Source organism: Anolis sagrei, chromosome 1 (assembly GCF_037176765.1).
Source record: "Anolis sagrei isolate rAnoSag1 chromosome 1, rAnoSag1.mat, whole genome shotgun sequence".
Classification (NCBI taxonomy): domain Eukaryota; kingdom Metazoa; phylum Chordata; class Lepidosauria; order Squamata; family Dactyloidae; genus Anolis; species Anolis sagrei.
Genome location: NC_090021.1, coordinates 130,876,254 through 130,902,922, shown reverse-complemented (window position 1 = coordinate 130,902,922; position 26,669 = coordinate 130,876,254). Strand labels below are relative to the sequence as shown.

General features: G+C 39.2%; 1 protein-coding gene across 4 annotated transcripts in view; it reads left to right on the top strand.

Moving 5' to 3' along the window:
- The window catches only part of ROCK2 (Rho associated coiled-coil containing protein kinase 2), a 102,899-nt gene that overhangs the window by 8,816 nt on the left and 67,414 nt on the right, over positions 1 to 26,669 (top strand). For all 4 annotated transcript variants that reach the window (XM_067468619.1, XM_067468616.1, XM_060787553.2 and 1 more), the window contains exon 2: positions 24,360 to 24,441. In XM_067468619.1, coding sequence (XP_067324720.1) covers positions 24,360 to 24,441 — 82 coding nt within the window. The remainder of the gene's footprint in view (positions 1 to 24,359; positions 24,442 to 26,669) is intronic.

Sequence of the window (26,669 nt, the reverse complement as noted above, 5' to 3'; positions counted from 1 at the left end):
TTTATCTTACTTGGGAATTTGTCAAATGTTTACAATTTGTAAAAAGTTTACAAATATTTACTTTTCTTTAGTGATTACTAATATTATATTAAGAGCTTTTAATGGGGTGGGGTTCATGAGTTTTCCTGACAGGTATGAAAATAGAGTGGAGCTATTTATTATTTTTGTACACTACGCTATAAGTTTCATATTGAACATGTGTATATAGACATACAGTATTTAAAGTAAAATGAGGAAGACACTGAAAGATATCAGAGAGAGTAATTGGAAAAACCCCATGCTTTATGGCCAGAAAATAGTTGAACATTAGTAAATAGATATCTCTTCTGTACAAGTAGGCTGATAAGCACAGCTTCCCACAAACAGTAACCCAAGTTACAGTATGTTGTATGTCATTCCCCTAAAGGTCAGTTAGTACATTGTGGCTATACTGTAGAAGGTAGGACAATAAGGAAGCTGCACTAAGAGTAACAATGCAACTAAAAATTTAGAAACAGCTTATTTGTTCCTACAAAATCTTACTCTTACTTTTCTTTGATTATGAACTCATAGAGTTGGTGAGAACCAGGCTGCCTTTCCAGTCTTGTTGGACTACAGCTGTATAGCTAATTCAGACAGTGGTGATAATACATTGGAGCAATGTTTTACTTTTTCATCCCTCTCCTCCCCAGTTGAGCAATGTCACACTGACCATGTTGCTTAAATGAAGTGTTCATGTATGTGCAGAAATGCCTGTGGTGTATGTACATCCTTTGTGTGCCTGTACTAATCAGTGAGTTGTGATACGAAGTCTGCAAGTGTTGCAATCTGCCATATGGAGAAAAACTGCACATTCAGCTGTGAAAATGTGCCTTTGTCCTAAAGAGCATAGTATTACTGCAGCCATGCATCTAGTTCTAATCCTTAGTTTAGACAAGAGCAATTTCTAATTTGGATGTTTATTTAGAGATAGTTGCAACCTATAGTGACCAGACAGCTGGCTACAGCAAGGATGACATAGAGGCATCTTGTTTGTAAGTTCTGATGTCCACCAGGCTCTTGTGTCCAAGTGTCAGGTTTGTCACTGTGACAAAATGGAAACTTATATTTATTTCCTGCATGTTTCTCTCTCTCTCTCTCTCTCTCTCTCTCTCTCTCTCTCTCTCTCTATATATATATATATATATTAGCAATTTTGTATACCGGTCTTCTCCCCTCTATCAGGGGACTCAGGCCGGTTTCCAACAATAAAATCACAAAACAATCATTAAAAACATTATATAACATATTCAATTAAAACGTTATAACAGCAAAATGCAATCACATAATAACAATGGTCAGTCGTCATAGTGAATTCGCTGTCCATCATTCATCGTCATCTATCCGATCACAGAAATATTGATTCACTCGTCGAAAGCCAAACCCCATAGCCAAGTTTTCACCCGTTTTCTGAACAACAGAATGGAGGGGGCAGTTCTGATCTCCAGTGGGAGAGAGTTCCAGAGTCAAGGGGCCACCACCGAGAAGGGCCTGTCCCTCGTCCCCACCAGACGCGCCTGAGAGGCCGGTGGGACCAAGAGCAGGGCCCTTCCAGACGATCTTAATAACCTACATGGTTCATAGGGGAGAATACGTTCGGACAGGTAAACTGGGCCGGAGTCGTTTAGGGCTTTATAGGTTAACACCAGCACTCTCTCAGCTCTGGGGCTCAGTGCAAATAAAAGTTGGCATTATACAAAAGTTGAAGGAATGTAATTTAAAGCAATTAAAGAGCATAACTATTTTAAAAGAAAAAACAGCAGTATACAATGCAGCTGATTTTGTAAAGTTCATTTCCCCAGTAGTAATCCATTCTGTTGAGACAGAAAAATCATCACCTTTCTCTCCATAGTAAAAGAGTTGCAGAGTAGTAAGCAGCCACCAAGAAGGCCCTTTACTTTGTTCTTTCCAGATATACTTGTGATGGATAGAAGAGCCGTTGTAACAAAGCCGTTGTATGTTTCCTGTAGCCAACCTCGGTTGACAACTTAGCTGAAGTTCTTTGGACTAGGCAGAATTTTCAACCAAAGGCATGTGTCACTGGAACCAGATCCAACATCTCTAGGAATGGGTACAGCTGGCACACAAACCTTAACTGCGCAAATGCATTTATGGCCTGATCAGAAATCTGAGCTTCCAGGTTGAAGTTTGAATCTAGGAATATATCCAATGTAAACACATCCAGCACTGCCCATATCATCTATTTCTTCCCTGATCAACTTTTCAATTGACCAAATGCACCTCTTTCTTACTTAGATTCAGTTTCAATTTGTTCCTCCACAAACAGTCCATTGTTGATAACAGCCACAATTTTTCTTTGGGTTAAAGTAGTACAGCTAAATGCCATCTACATAGTACATATGGTACATATTGTCCCAAAATCCAAGATGTTTCCAGAAATGGATTGTTGGAAACCAGCTATTTTGTTATCTCTTATGGTGAGATCCAGCAGTGGCTTTGGCATAATAAGACTCTGCCTTGTTTTAGTGGGCATTAGCCGCTTCCTCTGACCACTCAGCAGGTCCCCTGCGATTTCTTGAGAAGAAATACCCACTATCTGTGCTAGACCCATGTCCTTCCTGATATACCAGTCATGGGCAAACTAAGGCTTGGAGGCCAGATGCGGCCACCTGGGAGCTTACCTCAGGCCCTCTTAATGGCCTGCAATGTCTTTATGGCAAAAAGATTGGGGAGGAAGGCACATAGCAGCTGAGAGCCCTCTGGAGCTTTCTCAGCCACCATGTGTCTCGACCTACTCTATAAGGACAGTGTGAGTGGCTCAATCCTTACGTTGGGAGACTGGCTCGAGGAAGATATGCAGTGGCTGAGAGCCCCCCCGGAGCACTTGCAGCCTCCACCTGTCTTGCCCTCCTCTTGCAATAGTGCACAGAGGATACCCCGAGGATTGGGGGAGGAGGATTGGTACAGTCGCCGTGTGTCCCGCCTTCCTCTCAGCATTAGGATGGGATGAGTAGCCCTGCCCTGCCTCCTCTTGGCCCCTCCCTCTCCTGGTCCCTCCCTACCCAGTATGTGCTTGGCCCCCCTCCCTCCTGTGGCAATGTGGCCCCAAAGCAAATAAGTTTGCCCATGCCTGTGATATACCAGAAGGGCGAGAATCTGTTGGGGTTCAGCCTGATCCTGATCTGTGTGAACCGGATTCTCTGATAGTTTTTCCAACTGAGCAAGCTCTCCCTGACCCTGACAGTATGGAATCTGTTGTTGATACAGAGGTCAGCGGGGATGAAAATGAAACTCAACAGCTGGAGGAAAATGTTTTGGAAGTTAGCCATGATATCACTAGCCGTGATATCTCTCCACCTGGGGTTTTTAATGGGGACCGAAGAGAACAGATAGTTAGAGACAGAAATGTTTCCCAGTTTCTACGAAGGTCACATCGTTTACAGGAGAGGCAGGCCCAGGCTTCAAAGTCAAGGGGCGTTTCAAAGAATAAGAGGCCTCCTGCCGGGTTTGGGACTGTGGCTGTGCCTTGGCAGAATTCCTGTGTTTCATGGCCGGTAATCCCAGAGGCTTAGTTATCAAGTTCATGGTTAGTAAAAGCCTAACAGGTTCCTGGTTCTTGTATTGTGGCTTTTGAAATTTTGCTCAAGTTCAGAGATTCTACTGACTGCTGTGTTTTTCTGTGGCTTTTTGACTTTGCATTTACCTTTCTTTTGTAACCAATTTTTCATCAATAAACAAGGATTGCTTTTCCTACAGTCCAGTGTGGTGGATTTAATTTTATGGTCTCGTTTCTTGAACTGGGATGCAACAGAATCTTAACATACACATGCTGGCTCTTTCTTTAAGAATCTTGCTCACATCTTCTTAGCGAGTTGCTTGTTACTCCAGTTTCATTCATTCATCAACATGCCTATGAATTTATTGGATATGTTTTTTCTGCTAATGTTCAACTAGATAATTTAACAATGTTTCAGTAATTATAGGCAATAATTTTATAGTACAAGTCTGGCTTTCTAAAAGCAATAATAAAAATAGGTATATCTAACAAATAGAATTGTGGAAGAAATCTAAGATAGAAGCTCCTACTTGATATGTAGTTGGGTTGTTGTAGATTTTTCAGGCTGTATGGCCATGTTCTAGAAGCATTCTCTCCTGACGTTTTGCCTGCATCTATGGCAGACATCCTCATAGGTTGTGAGGTCTGTTGGAAACTAGGAAAATTGGGTTTATATATCTCTGGAAATCCCACAGATACAAGCCTTCGACAATACGTTGATATGTAGTTGTCTACACATATAGATTTTGGTTTTTTTTTAAAGTCATTCTGGGAAAGTATTCAAAAATATATTTCTTTCCCTCTCCCACATTTGAAGTTTGTATTGACACAAGTAAGAAAATGATTGCTAGTGTTTTTTTTTTAAAAAATGAAGGTAACCTGCCAAATATTGACATTCACTTACTCAATCGTAAGACAGGATAATTATTTTGCCCTGATTTTGAAGCACAATATGCTAATTGCCGTAACGAATTCATATGCATCATTAAGTAGCATGCAAACAAAAGTTGTATATTCCAGTGACTGGGCAACAGGCAAAGAAATGTTTCCAATGAATATGGTGCAATATAACTCCCACCTTAAAAGCTCAGTTGTGAAGCAATCATGAAAGTAAAATGTTGTAATCGTCTACTTGCAGAAAGTTAGTTCTAATATGTTTCTTGTTGTTGTTCTTTATTTAAGCTGTAGATAGTGACACAATTATTTTTCTAAATCCCCTTCCCATGACAGTATTGGGTATTGAGTCTAAAACAACATTTCCACCTTGGTGATGGTGTAATGTTTTAATACCCCAGTAAATCAATAGGCCATCATATTTTCTAGCTTATTTTAGATAATTATTGATTCTTCTCTCCTCTTCTACTGTTTGTGCAGTGGGTGAATGAAAATGACAGTATGAGTTGCCTTGTGAAAGCAAAGAGGTGCTGACAGTTCGTTCTCATATCATCTTGATGTGGTATTTAAATAGCTCACACGATGCCTTTCTCTTGGGAACTGTGGTGTTTTATTATGAAACATAATTTTTGAGCACACCCTCAGCAATGTTCTGTATGCTTGAAAACACTGCAAATAAAGAGGTTGCAAGGAGCAATGTTCCATATATTCTTTAAGTCTGGCTGGAGAACAGTTTGTGCAGTAGAGCTGTGCACTCTAGACTTCGATATAGAGTGGTGAGCCCATGCTATCTGCAGGGGGTAAGAGTTCAGGATCCACTGTGCATACCAAAATCTATGGATGCCCATGTCTCATCATATACAGTGGTGTAACAGAATTGAGCCCTTTATATAAAATGGTAAAATCAAGGTTTAAAATTATATTTTCAAGCTGCCAATGTGCTTTGATTGTGTTTTTCCTGCATGGCAGAGGGTTGGACTAGATGGCCCTTGTGGTCTCTTCCAACTCTATTATTCTATGTTTCTATGATTCTAATGAGTACAGAGTCCATAGATATGGCCAGCTGACTAATCAAATATCGCAGAAGACACCTTGTCTAAATTGTTCTTCAAGGTTGAGTAGGAAGTGCTAATGAAAATTACTTTATTTTTGAGGGGCTCTGTCAATAAGGTTCACCTTTCACTGATGGGATCATCTAACACTAATTAGATGCAGCTTTTATTGTGTTGGAATGTTTCTACAGCAGGCATGGGCAAACTTGGGCCCTCCAGGTGTTTTGGAATTCAACTCCAACCATTCCTAACAGCCGATAGACTGTTAGGAATTGTGTGAGTTGGAGTCCAAAACATCTGGAGGGCTCAAGTTTGCCCATGCCTGCTCTACAGTGTAAAAAACATGCAAACATGTCACTGTTGTGCTATGGAAACCAAGGAGAGGAGTGGTACCAAAACTTCTGCTTTACAATTTTGTGAGAGCAGCCACAACAGATTTTCCTTACATGAAGGGAATGCTGCTGATTCTATAGGAAGGCAATGTACTGTCACATGACACATAGATCGTATCTCAGACTGTAGGCAGTGTTTTCAACTCACCTCAGAAGTTCATCCTAATTTTGTTCAGTTGCCTGTTGCTTTTTTGTCTTATGACTTTTTTGCTGGTAAGCAAGATAGCTTCATTCCTTTCTCAGTGTTTTCTTTCACATGCAGGTGATTCCGACTGTCCTAGGAACAAACTTATGCTTAATGAAAATTGTAATTGAGTATGTAGTTGGCAATAGTTGTCATAATTGTGTTGGCTTGAAACAGTGCTGATTTTGTGGCCAAATCTTTGTCACCTGTTAACTTGCAGTATTGGGTGCTTAATTTTTTTATGTGATGCACATACCAAATATTTTTCACATAGTTTTGCAAAACATCCCCTAGTCTTTAGGTATATCAGTGATGCCACCAGTGGTGCAATGGGTTAAACCCTTTGTGCCAGCAGGACAATTCTGGGCACCACAATTCAAGAGAGATATTGACAAGCTGGAATGTGTCCAGAGGAGGGTGACTAAAATGATCAAGGGTCTGGAGAACAAGCCCTATGAGGAGCGGCTTAGGGAACTGGGCATGTTTAGCCTGAAGAAGAGAAGGCTGAGAGGAGATATGATAGCCATGTATAAATATGTGAGAGGAAGCCACAGGGAGGAGGGAGCAAGCTTGTTTTCTGCTTCCTTGGAGACTAGGACGCGGAACAATGGCTTCAAACTACAAGAGAGGAGATTCCATCTGAACATGAGGAAGAACTTCCTGACTGTGAGAGCCGTTCAGCAGTGGAACTCTCTGCCCCGGAGTGTGGTGGAGGCTCCTTCTTTGGAAGCTTTTAAGCAGAGGCTGGATGGCCATTTGTCAGGGGTGATTTGAATGCAATATTCCTGCTTCTTGGCAGGGGGTTGGACTGGATGGCCCATGAGGTCTCTTCCAACTCTTTGATTCTATGATTCTATGACTGCTGACTGCTGACTGAGAGGTTGGCAGTTTGAATTCGGGGAGCGGGGTGAGCTCCTATCTGTCAGCCCCAGCTTCCCATATGGGGACATGAGAGAATGCTCCCACAGAATGCTAAAATACCTGGGCGTCTCCTGGGCAATGTCCTTGCAGACTGCCAATTCTCTCACACCAGAAGTGACTTGCAGTTTCTCAAGTTGCTCCTGACAAGAAAAAAAAGTGATGTTCTTTTTAAGTTAAATATAGATTATATCTTGTCATTAAGATATATATATAAATTAAGCTTAGGTCTATTCAGTACTACTCTGTGTTGTATGGGAGGGATATTGACCTTAAGATTATGTATACACTGTGGGACTATTTCCAGTTGTGATGTCAGGAAGTCTGAGAATAAGAAAGCCATATTTGTTCATTCTGCTTCAGGATGTGACTCTCTCTCTCTCTCTCTCCGATTCTTATAGCAGGAAAATATAAAAATAGATTTCTTGTAGTGTACTTCCCTCTAGAAAATAACTGTACTTTGAATTTAAATAAACCAAGTATTGATTTGCTTTAAAAAAGTAACAGAAATGATGCTACTTTTTCTAAATGATCCAGATCTGGTAGTAATATGTTGTTGTTGAAATAATGATAGCTAATATTTATTAACACTTATCTCAGTTTGGAAATCAGTGTCATTTACAAAAATTAAATTGCCGAAGTTGGCCATTCTTGTGATAAGAGTTTTTGGTTTTATGTATTGTTGGAAGGCGTTTATGGCTGGAATCACTGGGTTGATGTAGGTTTTTTGGGCTATATGGCCATGTTGTAGAAGCATTCTCTCCTGACGTTTCGCCTGCATCTATAGCAGGCATCCTCAGAGGTTGTACGGACCTCACAACCTCTGAGGATGCCTTCCATAGATGCAGGTGAAACATCAGGAGAGAATGCTTCTAGAACATGGCCATATAGCCCAAAAAACCTACAACAACCCAGTTTTTGGTTTTTAAAAAGTAAAATCGACTTTTGCATTTTACTCAAACTTGTGCGGTAATCTACATTTTTCAACTTAGATGTGTGTTCTTATTTGCAGGTCAAATCTCACATTTTCTTTTGCGTGGGTGCTTATTCTTTCTTTTTTCATGCAGACTTTGTTCTTTGGAAGCAGTTGCCTGGAGAGAGGTATTTTTTGAACTACTGGTATGTGGATGAGTCAGATGGCATGATGACACCACTGAATTGTTTCTCTATATCCGTGCCAAATGATCATCTGGAAAAAAGTGTCCTGAATGACTACAGGGTCTGACCCTAACTCCATAATATATAATGAGTTAGAAGATAAACATGTATTCAAATGAATCAAAATTATAATTGTTCTGAGGAAGAACTGTAGTTTAACTTCAATCTGTTACCAATGTAAGGATATATTGTATCTTATGCTTGAGCTATAAATTTTGGTTAGCAATTGATGATTATATTTATTTCTAACTTGCTTCTCCCCCTGGATTGGGGTATTAAAATACAATATATACCATCACACTGTATCTGCAGTAACTTTTCCTCTCATAGAATTGTATTTGAACAGTGAAATCTTAGCTTTTATAAGCCAAGTGAAACATCTCTGGTTATCGGGATGCTCCTTTCTTTGTTTAAGTGCAGCCACAAAGCAGGAAATTGCAGTTAATCATAGCTTTATGTTATTTGCAAACCAGAAAGTATTGTCCATGGCTGCTGAGCAAACATGAATTCTAAATGCAGGTTTGTTTGAAATCTTAATACTTTGTTCACCTACAGTGGGAAACTATAGTTTACTGAGTCTTACTGGCTTTGCTCACATAGAGAGAAAAGTAGAATGACCTCGCCCATATGCATATTCTACCAGCTAAAAAAATTCAGAGGTCAATTTCATGTTCAGAATAAATTATCCCTGGACATTTAATATCTGGCAAAGATTGTGTGTCTTGACATGTATTTTCCTTATAACATTAAAGAAAGTGAGAGTGAATGGCTTTCCCAGCAACTGGAAATGCTGTGGAGCATTGCAGCACCTTATTCAGTCTAAGTTTTTGGCATCCCATTGTCTGAAAATATTTTTCTGATCTCTGTTCCTGAACCTATTCATTTTTTATTGGCTGGATCATATTAATTAATTTAGAAATCTGGAAAAAAAACAACAAGTCTGCTCAAATACTGTAATGATAGTTTCACTAAGTTTATGTCTGCAGAACATAGCTGGTGTTCTCCGGTTTGTAAATAAGAGCTTGTGGAAGTATTGACACTGTTGGCATTCCAGAGTTAAATGCTATTATTGAATTTGCATTAACAGGCTACAAGATGGGAACCGAAAAGCTTGTGTTATAGATTTTCAAGGGTACTTTGCGTGTTCTGTTAATTGGTAGCAAAAGAGGTTCCTGGGTTACATGTAGATTTTTGCTGAGTGGATGACATAGACAGAAGCAGTTGAAAAACAAGACAAATGTTTACATAACCCTTTTCAGTTTGAGCCTAGTCAGGAAATACTGTGCTGTTACAGACCTTAACTAATTCCACTGTCTAGCACTGTAGAATATTGGAACACTGGTTTCTGTAAAAATGCATTTATCTTTTATTTGTATCTCTTGTAAGCAAACAAACCTCGGTTAGTTGGATCAACTTTGATGGGTGACATCTCTTTGTAGTTGCCTTTTAAAATGAATTTCAAAATACTTTAGTTTGAGATTCACTAAGGCCCCTTCTACACTGCCATATAATCCAGATTATCACAGCAGATAATCTGGATTTTATATGGCAGTGTAGAAGGGACCTAAGAGAGAAAGTTTATATGTTGTGAGTTGATCTAGTCCAAGGAATCTTATTACATACATATACTGAAATACACCATGTGAAAAAAAAAATCTAAAATCGAAGGCACTTTGGTCCCAAGTGTCTTGGATAAGGAATACTCAATCTATACTCTGTACTCATGTATCAGAGAATCATTTTCTCTTGCTTCTTTCCATATATGACCTTGGAATCCAGGTTAGGTTATTTCAATTTGAGAACATCAATGTTGAAGAAACTATTTGCTCTTCCAAGCCGAGATTCCTGGTTCCTTGTTTGTTGCTGATATTGTGATTCTGAACATGTTACTGTGATCCGTAAGACCTTAAATGACCCCAAACAGTTTCTGATAGGGCTAGGATATATAGATAAAGAAGTGTGCTTAGATATATAGTTATCCCTCCACATTCATGATTTTGACTTTATGGATTTGCTCTCTCTAAGAATATTTTAGTGAATTTCCTGCAGTCATGCTAAAGGACCTAGAGATGTCTAGAGGGAACACCACTCTAGCAATCTCTGTGCCCTTCAGAGCAATTTTTCTCTTTCATGCTTTTTCTCTGTCCCCCAACCTGAGTGAACCTGCGGGACTGACTATACTACTAAGCAACATCCCTCAGATTGCAGTTATCCCAGAACAGGAAGACTACAAGTTTTTATTTGTTTGTTTAGATGGAGAAAAGCATTATTAAAACATATTGAGTATAAGTTCACTGAACTGATTTAGTCTTGGTTCTGTGAATACTAGTTAGGATTTAGAGGTTGTTTGTAAGACTTACTGTGAAAGGTAAATACTGTAGTTCAACTTTATGACCACAAATGTTTCTGTTAAAAGCATCATGATGGAAAATATTTTTTTTCTTTTCCAAAAAAACGGATCAGTCTGTTTTAAAATGTGTTGGTATGACAAACTTCCTTTCTGGAATTTGGAGTATGAGTTGGCTTTGTTCAGTATCTAACACAAAAAATATTTTCCATTACATCTATTATAGAAAGGCTGAGAACTTCTAACTTGTTTGCCACTATGTTGAAGTTTTTTGGGGGGAAATCGTCATGCTTTTCTTGAGTTAGAAAAGAGTTGGCAACTTAGCAAGAACATACTTCCTAAGAATATTCAAGATACCAGATTCCATTCCAGAACGTTTAGATATTTAAAACTTTATTCTGAAAAATATTTAGAAGATTCTTAAAACATCTTCCATGTGTTAAATTACTGTTAAATGCTATATTTCATCCCAAGGATCTGCTATAAAATTACAGAGTGAGTTCTAAATTTGGTTTTTCATGCTAGAGAACTTTGGTGCAAGAGTAGCCTAATCTTTCCACCAACTAAAGTTTAAACTTCTGTTTCGTATGGAATGATATTGAAGTTAACGTACTGGTATCTTTCTTGTCAGATATTTGTGTCAATTCCCAATGCTCTCTGCATTTTCTGTATCTTCAAGGCAGTTGGAGGTATTTATCTATATTGGTGAATTGTCCTTTAAGCTTCACCTTAAAAGGTTTATTTGATGGGCCACACTTTTGCCTGGAGGGGAATGGCATGGCTGTTGACATTTAAACCACAGTTCAATTAGCAATCCCAACATTTGCTGCATTCTCTTTCCTCACTCTAGCATTTTTCTCCCTGCAATTTGTAGAAGATATGTTTTATTGCTATTATTAATTGCTGATTTTTATTACAATTTTGCTTTACTTTTTTTCTGCAGTATAAAAATATATATGCTTTTTCAGTTGACATACATGCAAAAAGAAAGGATAGAAATTCAGGGAAAACAACTATTTTCTCCTGCTGTACTTAGCTTAACCAGTAGTTCCCAACCTGTGGTCTGTGGACCACCAGTGGTCCATAAGAATGAAAATATGCTCTGTGGCCTCACCATTACTACACCGTTGCCTCGAAACCACACTGCAATGAGAGCAACTGGTTTCGCGAAACCCTCTTATAGTGCCGAAGCAACGGGGATGTCAGGAGGGGAGAGGCTGACTGCCCACAAAAGATTACTACTACTACTACATCGACACTAGATTATTATATATGGTTTTCTGTGAGTGAGTAGATGGTGACTACTGGGTGGCATATGTTCTGTATCAGTGCTGATGTGGTCTATCCAATGCAATTTTCTGAATCAGCACCCCAAATAACCAAACCGAATCTAAAGTTGACCAAAAACTGATTCGTAACCCTTTTGGTACTAATGTTGGAGAGTGGTCCCTGGTCAAGTAGTCCGTGGCCAAAAAAAAGTTGGGAACTACTGGCTTACATGAATGTAAAGGCCTAGTGGGGAAAAAGGAAACATTCTGGAACCCTCCCACCTATTTTTCTTTCCCCCAAAGTGTTTATTTTTCATTGAAAATAGAAAACTAGGGGTGGGGTTGAAATAGTTTAGAGTGATGACTTAAATGTTTAAGGCAAGACAAGGTACAGTGTTCCCTCACCGCTTTGTGGTTCACTTTACGTGGACTCGCTGTTTTGCGGTTTTTAAGACATAATGTATTTTTTAATAAATATGAATTTATTGGTGCTAGCAGGTCATTGATTGGTGCTGTTGGAGGGGAGGGCACTGAGGCATTGCTGTCGGGGAAAGAGGAGGCCACTGAGAACAAGGGAAGCACCACTATTTTCTACGAGTCCTCCGTGGCCGCCATCTTTTCTCCCGTCTGCACCTTCTTCCTACTCCGGTGAGCTTTCCCTCCCTCCCTCTTCCACCTGGCCCGCCTGTCTGCACCATGGGCTATGGTGCCCAGTGAGGACAACCAGCTAGTCCCCAAAGAGGTGAGCGGGCGGGCCTGAGGCCCAAAGGTGCTGGAGGCGGAGGGAACAGGGTTAGGAGGGCAAGGGCCATCTTCAGTAGAGCAGGCCTCAGCCGGGCAGTTGTGCTCTTTCCCTTCCTCCTTGCCTGAGGGCTGGGCTTGGTCTTTCCTCAGTGGCCTCAGCAGCCTCTTGTCGAGGCCCTGTCAAAGGAGCAGTGGATTTAGGGAGGAGGAGGAGAAGTGGAGGGGGAGCCAGGCGTCCTTATTTCGCAGATTTTCACTTATCGCGGGTGGTCCTGGAACGTCATATATTAATATATTTCCTCTCCTGAAATCATTTCTTAAAATTTTATAACAGGAAGACTTTTATGTACGATGATGTATGGCATCTGATTTTTGCAATTTTCTTGGTATTGTTTTCTCAGGAATTTTTAAGAAATGTGTGCTTTATGTCTGATTTTCAGTGTGGAAGGCTAGAGGCGCGAAACTATTTTTTGTTTGTTTTAATGTTGATGGTTTTGTCTGTTTTATCAAATTTTTTGCATGCTTCTAATATAATGGCAAATCTATGGAAGTTCCCTGTATATCAGCTTCATCGGGGCTTCATTTGTAACAAAAATTAAAAATTTCAGAAAGGAAATTCAGATGGAAACTATTATCTGGCTGAATTTCCTTTTAAATATACAAAAGATGATAAATGTATGCTAAAATAATTACATAATTGCATAATTGTAGCATATTTATCTAACATATTATATGTTCCTAAAGTGACAAAATGATTTGTAGTCTGTCAGGCACATTAACATCTAATTTCCCCAAGTTTTTAAAAATCTATGGATTCTTTCCTAGGGAGGAATGCATAGAAAACGTTTTTCTACTTGTCTTCCAAATTTCTGGAATTTTTACATCTTTGTTTTAACAAATGAAAGCAAATTTCTCCATACCTCCATCTCAACAGAAAGACTTTAATTCCCGAAGTTTTCAGTTATGAGTAGCAGATATGTCAGGTGACCAACTGTAGACTACTTTTAAAAAGCAATGATCCTGTGAGATTTTATCCAGCTCTTCATACAATATATGTAGCCTGTGATGCTGTAAAATACCAAAAGTTGTGTCTGTGTGGCCAGAATCAATAGGGCTCAGTCCTGGGAGGAATCTACACAACACATGGCTGGATTCGCAACAGAAGCACTGCATCAGGCCATTAATGTGATTTAAGAAAACAAGGGGATTTATTCTGGAGCTTCCAGGAAGCTCTGAAGAGATCCTAGAGTTTCAAAGGTGTGGACAGCTGGATTGGTCTGGAATGCAGCTCAATATAGTGCCCACACCTCTGAAAGACTCATTGCTGCCAACTAGCAGCTCACTTCCAGAGGTTTGTTGATGACATCACATTTCTAGTAATGTCATACCAGGGTGACCAGCCATGTAACTAGACATGCAATAGTGCCAGCAAATCTCTGGGTGGGGGCTGTTTGTTGGCAGTGAAGTCATGGCAACCCCAATGTGCCCTCGGTCCAGCCAAAGTATAGACACAGCCAAAGATGCATGTGTAGTATGCTTGCTTCTGGCATATGAAATTTTGTGTCAGATTTTCATACATGTCCTGATTCCAATTTTGATCATTCCCGACCAAATGTGTAGGTTTAGTTTTTAGGGTGTTTTGAGGAAGCTGTTTATACAAGGCTGCCAAGCTTACAGAATTAAACTATTACAGACCTAGCTGTTGTGTAATGTCACTATATTAAAAAAAAAAAAGTAATGTGACTTTCTGAATATTCCGTAGACACTTCTATATTATGGAGTTGTGTGCTCTAATCATGTCAAGTAAGCAGGGGATACCTTCCTGATAGGAAATGTTCAATTCCAAAGAAGTACCCACTTCCTGTTATATTAAAGATCCCCCCTGTCATCTTTCCCATTTCCGTCAACTTTTCAGAGTTTACCTTCCTGTGGTTTCTCTTTTCCTTGACAGAAAATGCACACACAATGGTCTCTATGCCCTCCTTTTGTGTTGGGATCATCTCATTCTCAGTATGGCACGGAGAAGTAATCCACCATGATTGGGTTTTTCCTTGTGTGCCAAACCAACAAGGCAGAAATAAATCAAGCAAGGCAGTTTTACAAATAGTAGTATCGAAAAAAATAATAATTCCCACTCTTGTTTGTGGGATTGGGTGCATCCCACTGTGGTGGATTACTTCTCCGTGCCATCTCAAGAATGAGAGTGCGGACGTATCGTGAAAGTTCATTCCAAGATGGCTGGAGGAATAATCCACAACCACCTTTCGCAAGGGGAAAATTCATTGTATATCATTGTAGTTAGTAATATTATTGAAGCAGGTTTAAGCTGGCGGAGAAAGGGAGAGAAGCAACAGTAGTAAGAACAGGGCCCTGCCTTGTCAGGTTGGTACTTAGGGAAAAACCTAATTATGGATTACTCATCTGGTCATCCAGAATGAATCTTCATGGTCCAATTTCTCAATCCTCCCCCACCTTCCAGTGCCATGGAGAACAAATGTTTCCATGTACAGTGCCCACTCCATTACCCTGCTTTCTCCTTTGCACCACTTTTCCTCTCTTCCAAATGCTCCTTCAAAGTCACTTACAGACTTTCCCAAGTGCTACTGAGAATGGCTGTAGAGTATCCCTCCCAACCATTCTCCCCAGCATCAGAGGAGGAAGAGAACAAAGGGGTGGCCACAGGGTCTGTTGTGCTGTACAGTATACAGACTGCAGAGATGCACAAAGTGTCAATCTGAGAACAGTGGTAGCTTCAGCTGCCAAACCGCTGTTTTGACCTTATTAAAAATAGATGAAACCAGAACTCATTAATTCAACATGTGGTTGAAAGAGTGAACCACATGTCAAATATATGGTACTGGGTAGTACTTTAGAATGGTTGAAAGAACAGGTTGTTGAAAAGCAAGGCATTGAAAAGGTGTGGGTTGTGTGTGTGTGTGTAGTTTGTGTATTCATAATGCTCTGTTTCCTATGTTGCTTGCTAATTTTTGCTGATAACATTTACCAGGAAAGTTACTGAACCCTGTAAGCCAGGGTTCAGTATTTCATTATCAGTAATCTGACCTCTGTTAGCGCAGCGGGTTAAACTATTGAGCTGCTGAAGTTGTTGACCGAAAGGTTGGTGGTCCAAATCTAGGAGTGGGGTGAGCTCCCACTGTTAGCCCCAGCTCCTGCCAACCTAGCAGTTTGAAAACATGCAAATGTGAGTAGATCAATAGGTACCGCTTCTGCAGGAAGGTAACAGCGCTCCATGCAGTCATGCCGGCCACATGACTAGGAAGTGTCTACAGGCAACGGTGACTATTTGGCTTAGAAATAGAGATGAGCACCACCATCCAGAAGTTGGACATGACTAGACTTAACGCCAGGGGAGACCTTTATCGTTATCTTTAATCTCCATATAAGTTCACTTAATCTCTGTGAAAGCACAGAGCACTTCCAGATTTATACATTCTCCTTTATATATATAAAGTATTTTTGGTACACTTTACCAAGTAATGGGATCATGCTTTCTCTTTAGCCCAGGATTTTTTTTTTCTAGGGCACATAGTAAGGAAGGAATACTTATACCAGCAATATTAGTTTTTTTAATTTTAAAATAAAATTGACCCTCATCAGTATATGCGTGCAATGTAAGAGAACTGTGTTATGGTAGTTTAGTGAATTGGTTAAAATAACTAGTTGCTATATTATGAATGCGAAGCAAAAAACATACAGAGTAAAATGTAGTTTTTTCCTTATTTTCTCAATGGTGTTAATAAATGTAATGCAGTAAATATATTGTATTGTCAAAGGCTTTCATGGCTGGAATCACTGGGTTGTTGTAGGTTTTTTCGGACTGTATGGCCATGTTCTAGAGGCATTCTCTCCTGACGTTTCGCCTGCATCTACGGCAAGCATCCTCAGAGGTAGTAAATATATTATTGCATCTGGCTGTGTTTAAATGGTTCCTTAATTATCTGAAATTAAATGGAAATAAATGTAGAATGGCTTATTGCCAGATTCTTTGTTGGTACTTCATCAGATGTCATAATTGTCAAATGTATTTTCATATATGAGGTAGATTTCTTAAAATAATTTACTTTCCTCCTTTATGGATCACAAGAATCAAAGTCTTAAATCATGAGTCAACATGAAGAGTTGTCTGTGTGATTCCAAAGAAGTGTGAGCTGTATTTTCAGATCATGAATCACTTCAAAGAAAGAGCTTTATTTAAGAAATCTATTTAGACTGTCAGTGGGAAAAAAAAGTTGCAGTGAGTATATGAGTTCAGAAATACTGGATTGTACATGTCCTTCTTTTAAAGTAATGCATCAAATGTATGCCATGATCTCTTCAAAATATTTTTAGCTAATGATTTATAATGATAACTTTATATATAGTAAACCAGGCTATAATTCTGCAAGGATAGGTATGTTTCTGACAACCTAAGGAAATATTTTCTTTACTAGTCACAAGATAGTTGTCGTGTGTGGAAAATGCAGCTTCCAAATGAACTCTACTCCATGTTCTTAGTTGCATTTTCTCTCTGCTTCATCTTAACTTTCTTTAAAGAAGAGTTGTTAGAGGTGTGGACTGTGTTCATCTGAAACCAAATCTTCTAATTTCCTTTTTAAAAAGGTGATAAATTACCCAAACTAATGGAAAACAATGTGTTGTCGAAGACTTTCGTGGCTGGAATCACTGAGTTGCTATGTGTTTCCGGGCTGTATGGCCATGTTCCAAAAACATTCTCTCCTAGGAGAAAATGCTTCTGGAACATGGCCATATATCCCAGAAAACTCACAGAAACCTAATGCAAGGCAACCCAAAATGTTGGAGTCAGGCTATATCCCCCCCCCCCCCCATCCCCAATAAACAAAGAAGCCTGAAAACTGGCTAAAAATGATATAAAAGAAAACTAGAATGGGTCTTTTTTTACCTCTATCATTGTATCTGTGTCGCTTTTTGAGGGAGCAGGGGAGCAATTCTGGGGCAAAAGGAGTTCCTGCCTGGTCCTTCTTGACAGGAAAGTAACAACTGATAGAGAGAAGTATAAAAAAAACCCTTTACCCCATTGTTAGCATTATCATTAATGTGTGTAATGATTCCAAGGCCAAAGAAATATCTCATTATCTGGTTAAGAATGTTTGGTTTGAAATATATTCCAAAGCACCCGAAACCTATGTAGAAATTATTTTGGAATATTTGTAATTTTTTGAAAAAGCAATGGTAGGTTTCTAATCATACTGTAATGCTAAAAAAACCCTTCTCTGTTCCGACTGTGGAATTGACCAAATATGCTCAAAATGTATCTAAAGAGAGCTCCCTAATACCCCTGAAATATTGGCGGTAATGTGAGGGCAATTGAAAACTGTCCCAATTTTTTTGGAGGTTTCAAGTGGCTTTGGCCCATCAAGAATCCCAGCTATCAAAGGCTGCCCACACCTACAGAAAGTGTGTGTGTGTGTCTAGGGCAATGGTTCCCAACCTGTGATGCGTGGACAACTAGTGGTCTGCAGGGAACTAAAATATGGTCCACAGCCTCACTGTTACTACACTGTTGCAACAAGAGCAACTGGTCTGGCAAAACCCTAATAGGCTTATTAAATATGGTTTTCTGTGGGTGAGCAGATGGCAACTACTGAATGGCATATGTTATGTATCGGAAACTAGAGCTGATGTGGTCTGTCCAATGCAATTTTCTGAATCAATACCCTAAATAACCAAACTGAATCTAAAGTTGACCCAAAACTGATTCATAATCCTTTTGCTACTAACGTTGGAGAGTGGTCCCCGGTCAAGTGGTCCCTGGTCAAGAAAAGGTTGGGAACCACTGGTCTAGGGAGAAGATCAAGAGTGAGAGCAAGTAGTAATCTTACCATGTGATCTGGCTGTTCGGGTTCAAAAAAAGACATTGATGCTGGCCTAATGGTGATGGAGTGCACCTGTTTTTACCTCCTGTTTATTAGTTAGCTTATAAGGAAAATTGTATACAGACCATAAGCTCTGCAATTCTTTTCCTAATGTTTGATGTACATTTAACCTTTTCAAAACATATGTGGATGCATGCAGAAAGTTTTTAGACGTTGGCATCAGAAGATCTCTGTTGGAGCCACATTTAAATTAAGCCAAATTAAATGGTGGAAGAAACTGAGAGATTATCACACTACGCTGTTAAAGTGCTGCTATCCCATTTTAAATCATATGGCTGCCTCTTTTTGAATCTCAGGATGCAACTTCCAAATGAACTCTACCCATGTTCTTAGTTGCATTTTCTCTCTGCTTCATCTTGTGTACTGCACCAGGAGACCCCGGTGGCGCAGTGGGTTAAACCCCTGTGCTGGCAGGACTGAAGACCGACAGGTCACAGGTTCAAATCCGGGGAGAGGCGGATGAGCTCCCTCTATCGAGAAGCCTCCCACAAGGATGATAAAATATCAAATCATCCAGGTGGCCCCTGGGCAATGTCCTTGCAGATAGCCAATTCTCTCACAACAGAAATGACTTGCAGTTTCTCAAGTTGCTCCTGACACGACAAAAAAAAATTTATGCAGTTTTGGAGGAACCTTTCAAATTCTCAGACTAAGAGGTCCTGGGCCTCACTAAACTACAAGGACTCACCCACAGGATTTAAGTTTGGATAGTAGTGCTTTGAAGTGTGCTGTGATGTTTGCAGGATCCTGTTCTTTACTATTATTCGCCTTCTACAGTCAGGAATAAACTTCCAAGTCATGGTGGAAACCTTGAAATCAAAGTTAGAAAGTACAAGCAGTGCTGTAGTTACGAACAAGATAGATTCTGTAGATTTGTTCTGAAGTTGAATTTTTTTGCAAATTGGAACAGGTACATTTTTTCAGTGTAACGCCAGTCAGCTGTCCATTCATATGTGTGTGTGTGTGTGTGTGTGTGTCTGTCTGTCTGTCTATCTATCTATCTATCTATCTCTCTCTCTATATCTGCATGTATTCATGCAAGCTTTGGACAGCATAAGGAAGGGTAACACTCCTGTGGTGTTTGTTTTGTTGTCTGTGCCACTGTTCAGAAGATTTCACCTCACTTTCGGTCCCTGTGAGAATTGAATTTTGGAAAATTGGGCTTGTTGTGGAAACAAGGATTGGTGAAAAATCTTCAGTGGAGACACCTTTTCCCCATGATAGGAGTGAATTTCCCTTCCAAGGGGTAGATTTCTCTCACTTCCTGTTGTCTCACTCTTGTTCTTAACCATGAGTCATATGTAAGTTGGATGTTTGTAACTCGATTGCCTGTACTTTCAAATATGTTCTCAGAAGAGGTGGTTTAATTAACCTGTGGGGTTTTAACTCAAAACGAATAGCAAGTGATTAAAATTGCTTTGGCATAATCTCTTTTGGAAAGGACGAGATGAAATAGTTTATTCCTTGCCCTTCTCCCCACCCCGCAAAACCTCATGAGTCTGATAACACACCTCTCATGAAGTCTGCTCCGTTGCACTCCAGAGCACTTCATGAGATGTGTGTTACAAGAACAGGAGAGACGAATGACCTTCCTCTCATCTCTTGAGGTTCTTGAAATAACTGGAAGACCAACTCTCCTTAAATAGCACAGCGTTTCCTTATATTGAATCTATCATATAGTTTATGTAACTCATTTTACAATTTTGGATACTGGTAATGGTTTTCTTTGGGGATTTTTTTCTTAACTGATTTTCTGTCAGTAAGCTGTCTCAGAAATTAATTCCAACTAAGGAATGCATAAAATATTGGCATCTGCACAGAACAGATTAAGTTAGATAACCCAGTCTTCGTGACTGCAGTGCAAATAGACAGATTTATGACGCTGTAAGAAGAAAAAAGTGTAGCAGATGAAGTGTGGGAAGTAAAAAAAAAAAGAAATTTAAAGAACTAAAAATATTTCTGTTCTCATACATGATTAAAATGAAATCTTCATTGGACTTTTAGCCCTATGCAAGAATCTTAATTTTAAATAAGTTAACAAGTTTGTCTTTTTCAGAGTCATTTAAAAAAAACCTCTCAAACCAGCAGTTTCCAGTGATATTTTACGATACACCAAATAAGTGGATTGATATCAATGAAAACCCATACTAAAATAAATCAGTTAAGGTGCACTGCACTGTAGAATTAATGCTATTTGACATCACCCTGACAGCCATGGCTCAATGCTATGGAATCACAGGAGCTATAGTTTTACAAGGTCTTCAACCATAGCCAAAGAGCATTAGTGCCTCTCGAAGCTACAAGTCCCAGGATTCCATAGCATTAAGCCATCAACTAAAGTGGTGTCAAACCGCATAAATCCTTCAGTGTTCTTGGTCTCAAAGAAACAGCAAAATACGCTTCACCCTTTTTCTTTTCCCCATTTGTTATTATAAATTAAGCTTAACTACAATATACCCCAGAAGATTATGACATTTTTGTAAACATATTAACATGGTGTGAGGTACAGTCACTTTAACTCTCATCCTTTTTAAATGTGATCATTCTGTTGCAATCTTTCCATGACTAGACAAGTCATCTTCAAATTGTACAAGGTAAACCCGAAGAGAGTCACCTGAAAGACTGAGGATTTCGAAACTTACCTGCGAGGTTTCTTGGTGTTGAGTTGTGCTGTACTCGGACATTCATTAGTACTGTTATATTGATGTTGAAGAATCGAAAAACTGGATCAAATCATTTGCACTGGTATATAAGCCTGAAAAAAAAATCCTAATGGAATTGCATGAAGACCAAAGAGTGGTATAGTCTAGTTCAAGAAATTGTAGTGAGGAAAAAAGCCCCAAGCTTTTTCATTATTCAATGCCCATATGCGCTATTGGGCTGTGTTTGGAATATCTTTGGATTTGTTTTGCAAGATAATGCTATTTTTAGTTTGGGTTGGCTTTAAACTTCTACAAAAAAGGGAAAGAGGAAATGAACAGTGAAATCACTTTAATAACATATTTCCTGCTTGCAATGTTTTTCTAAAAATCTATGTAACTTAGTTATATTCTTACTAGATTACTTATCTTTAGTATGGATGGGCTGTTGTACTGTATAATCTCTTAACCCTCAAACATTTATCAAGGTTCATAATTGTAGTAGAAAAGTAGGCCATAACTTGAAAACCTTTACTTGCAAATTGCCTGGTGAAATCTGTGACCTCGGGCAGTGAGTTTAAACATGTTAATATGGAGATACAATCCAGTGAAACTAGTGGGATATACGTAAATAAATATACTCAGGATTAGGATGGTGATACTTTTAGGAATCACTCAACAGTCGTTGTGTGGTTTTAAGCTGGGCTTCTCAAATGTTTTTAAGAAAAGTATCTCTGAATTTACTTATTTTTAAAGCCCTGCCTTATCCCATTACATCAGAAAATAAAAAAACATCACTCTTTATGACCCATTATATGTTGGGACTCACAGGATGAGAAACAGTAGGCTGAAGTCATGTGCAAAATCCTAAAATGTTACAAGATTTGGGTGCATCTGTTTTCGATTTCAGCACTACATTTTTAATGTGCAAAGTAAATATAATTCATTTGTTGATATGTCTATTTTATAGCCCACTTTCTTTGCCAAAAAGTGGTTTGCAGCAATAAAATATAGATCGCATAAAACCCAATGTGCAAAATACAATACATAATCATAAAACCAAATCATAGATATAAAAACATTATAAAACAGAAATCTCAATCAAAAGTTGCAAAACCCAGTTTCAAACCAGAGTGGAAATGTAGAGAAAGAGAAACAGCCTTGCAGCAGCAAGAATAGATGAAACATAACAGATATTGCATATTCTTTTCCAATCACCCAACTTTAATCAGCATTTTTACAGTAACAACATTTACTAGTCTGCATATTTTAAAGGCCTCCCCACTGTGAATCTTTTAACTAACTTAGAAACAGGAAGGACAACAGATGACTATGGCAAAGTCCTCTTTCAACAGTTAGATGTGTTGCAGCATTCCACTTTTGTTTGCATCATGTATCATGCAAACCTATTTACTATGTCAACCTCAAGAGTTTGAAATTTATAGAATGGCCAGTAGGTTAAAATAACATTTTTCTACATATGTTGAAATATGTATTTTGAAAACTTACATGCTATAGGGACTCCCCCCCTCCCCCACTTCAAGAGGATATAAACGCTTTAATAATGCATTTTTTTTCCAGTGTAACTACAGCTCTCCCATTTCCCTATGCTTTGGATAGCATAGAGAAAGGTTAACACCCCCATTGTGTTTGTTTTGCTGTCTGTGCCCCTGTTCAGAAGATTTCACCTCACTTTCTGTCCCTGTGATAATTGAATTATGAAACTGATGTTATAAACCCAAAAGTGTGTCGTCTTTATTGCACTTACTGGCAAAATGATTTCCTCCCATTTATGAATTGTTTCATTATTGGGTTGCTGTAAGTTTTCCAGACTGTATGGCCATATTCCAGAAGCATTCTCTCCTGATGTTTTGCCCACATCTATGGCAGGGATCCTCATAGGTTGGGGGGGGGTCTGTTTATATACTAGGCAAGTGGGGTTTATATACCCGTGAAATGTCCTGGGTTGGAGAAAGAACTCTTGTCTGCTTGAGGCAGGTGTGAATGTTGCAATTGGCCACCTTGATTAGCATTTAATGGCCTTGCAGCTTCAAAGCCTGGCTGGTTGCTGCCTGCATTATTAGCAAACGCGTGTATTAGGAGTAGTTTTCAAAGATGTAGCTGTGTTAGCCTCTTGCCACATAGTAATGGGGAAGGAAAGGGAATAAAGGAATATAGCAGCACCTTTAAGACTAACTGATTTTTTAAAAACTTGATCTCTTATGGATATACACCACCATTACAAAGTGCTATCCTGGCCTCAGAATATAGAGCACATTTACGCAGTTGTCGGTGTGGGCTAGAATGTAGTAGGATGCAGAAGTCTTAGGATTAGTCTTTTATTTTCTTAATTTTTATTATATTTTAACAACAGATTAAAAATAAAAAATAATCAAACACAGATACTACAATAAAAAAAACAAAGGAATAAATTACAAAAATAACCCCGTGAAATATTCCCATCCATACTCCCCAATCCCTGCCAACAAAAACTAGCAAATTGTAACCTTTCCCTTGAAAAAATAAGAGAGAAACATAAAAAATACAACTGATTTAATCACTAGGAGAAAGTCCCATTGTGAATCTTCCAAACAATGTATCTGACAGTATCCTTTTTAAAAATTGAACTGCATCCATCTGTGGAATCAATTTCCCTGTCCTTCCCCTTTCCCCCTGTCTCCCTTAAAACCTGTCCAGGATATTTAGAAACCATCCAAAAGTGGGTTCAGGAAGGATGAGAAGGAAATCAGTTGTCATTGTTATAGAGAATTGCAGTATCAAGTGTGTGGGGGATTTAGGTGCCTCATTTTTCAGTTTGTTTTTAAATGGTGTGTAAAAATGAATTTGTAACTGCTATTTATATTGCATTCACACACACACACACACACACACAATATGACCCCTCTGTAAATGTGTGAAATATATTTCCACACTTTATGTTATGGAAAAGCATAGATAATGGAAAACCCTATTGAAATGAAGGATCTTCAAAGTTCAAGGGTACTATAGAAACATGCAGGAGGAACTTGAAAATGCCTAGAAAGGGCATATTTTGTTGGATGTGTACAAGTGAAACTACAAGTACCAGTCCCATTGAAATGGGAGTTGTATTGTAATTTAAAAGATGTGAGAGAAAAGATAAAAAAAGATTAGAATACAGATTAGACATATATTTCTTTTTTATGTACTCTTCTGTTTTTAGCTTGCTTAGTCTTGAATGAAGCCATATCCATTCAAGAAGTGGCAGATTGGGGGAAGTGATTTATGCGAAGTATAATTGCAACTAATCTTTTATTTAAAATATTTTTTCTAGGATAGTTTGAACTCTTTAGTTCTTGATCTGGATTATCCAGCACTGAGGAAGAACAAGAACATTGACAACTTCTTAAACAGATGTAAGTTTCCCTTGTGTGCCTACGTGTCCATAAATGAAGTTACTCTTGTTTTTATTTACCCATTTCAATAGACTTCACCCTGATCTCTAAAACTGGGTATGTTTTGTTTCATTCATTGACAATGAAAACTACAGTGAAACCTGTAAAAAGTAGTAAACTATTTTAATTACCGTATATACTCGAGTATAAGCCGACCCAAATATAAGCCGAGGCACCTAATTTTACCACAAAAAACGCAGAAAACATATTGACTTGAGTATAGGCCGAGGGTGGGAAATGCAGCTGCTACTGGTAAATTTCAAAATAATAATAGATACCAATAAAATTACATTAATTGAGGCATCAGTAGGTTAAATGTTTTTGAATTTAACAATATTTCAAAGAAAAACAGTAAACTAGTCCTGTAAGTGGAAAAGGAGGGACAACAAAAACAATATGGTATGAACAATAACTTTATTATTATTATTATTATTATTATTATTATTATTATTATTTATTTGTGCCCTGCCCTATCTCCCTATGGGGACTCAGTATGGCTTCCAATATAGTAACAGGCAAATATTCAGTGCCTATATAAACAAAAAAAACCATTAAATTTTTTTAACAAAAGACAATATAAACATTGTACATAAGTTAAAATAAACAGTTGCATTAAATAATTATCATTAAAAACAATTTTAAAAACAGTTGAGGCAAAGGGTCATATCAGCTCCCTTTTGCCTTCTCTCAGGCTTCTCCCATTGACACAGCCTTTTCAGCTGCAGCATCACACACTTTTGGCTCGGGTTCAGCTTGTGGTCGATTGAGACTCCTTTCATAGAATCCTAAAGTTGGAAGGAATCTCTAAAGGCCATCTAGTCCAACCCCCTTCATTCTGCCTTCATGCAGGGAAAGCACAATCAAAGCACCCCTGTCAGATGGCCATCTAGACTCAATATCAATGATTAGTAATAATAAATAGAGTTCGAAGAGACTCCTTGGGCATCTTGTTTCAACCTGCTTCATTCTGTCTTCAAGCAGGGATAGCACAATCAAAGCAACCCTGTCAATGGCCATCTAGCCTCAATATGAATGAGTGATAATAATAAAGTTGGAAGAGACCCCTTGGGCCATCTATTCCAACCTGCTTCATTCTGCCTTGAAGCAGGGAAAGCAAAATCAAAGCAACCCTGTCAATGGCCATCTAGCCTCAATGTCAATGATTGATAAGGCCATCTTCCACCTTCCCTTTCTAGTGAGAGAAGGAGAAACAGTGTGTGGCAAGGTGGGCAAGAAGGGAGGCTCACACCTCAATTTCTCTTCCACTCGCAGTGTATGCACACTCCGCACAGCAACCCAGCTTGCGGACAGGCTGCGCGCGGGGCGAATAGGGGAGAAAAGAAGGGGTGCATCTCCCTTCCTGCTTGTCTTACCGTGTGTGTGGAGAGCAGAGAAGCTACACACGTGGCAAGTGGAGGAGAAATGAAGGCATGCACCTCCCTCCCTGCATGTCTTGCTGTGCACATGCAGGGAGGTAGGTACATGCCTCCGTTTCTCCCCCCCCCCCCCGGTGTGGAGAACAGACAGGTTGCGCGTGCGACGAGTGGGGGAGAAACTGAGATGCGCACCTAACTCCCTGCTTGTTTTGCTGCATGCACGTTTCTGTTTCTCACCTCTTCTCTGATCTCCGTGCACGTGGTGAGAGGAGAAACAGAGACCCGTGTGTGGCAAGATGAACAGGAAAGGAGGCTCCAGAGGGTGTGCGCATGGTGAGTGGGGAGAAAACAACAGCATGTGTTTACCTCCCTGCTCGTCTTGCCACGAGTACGGTAACGTTTTCCGAAAGGAGGCCTCCACAACGGATACAGCAGAGGAGAAAGCTGTAGAGGCAAAAACAAGACCAGGGACTCCACCAGTCGACCTCAGAGCCTTTTTTCCTATGCTTTTTTCCCTTCACCCGAATATAAGCCCCCTAAAATGGGCTGAAAAACTCGGCTTGTATTCAAGTATATACGGTATTTTACCAAAACCTTAGGCTTTGTGTCTAGTACTTAGCTAGAAGATCAAAAGCCAAGATGATTATTTTATTTTTATATGCCACATTTGGAGCATTGCATCTTGAGCAACTCTTCAACCAAACAACCTAATAATTCAAAACGCCAAAGTTACATTTCTGCCGAGGCACCATTTTATTAGGAGCTCTGCTGGCCAAATCTGTTTACTAATTCAGTGAATCAGCAAGAGTCTAA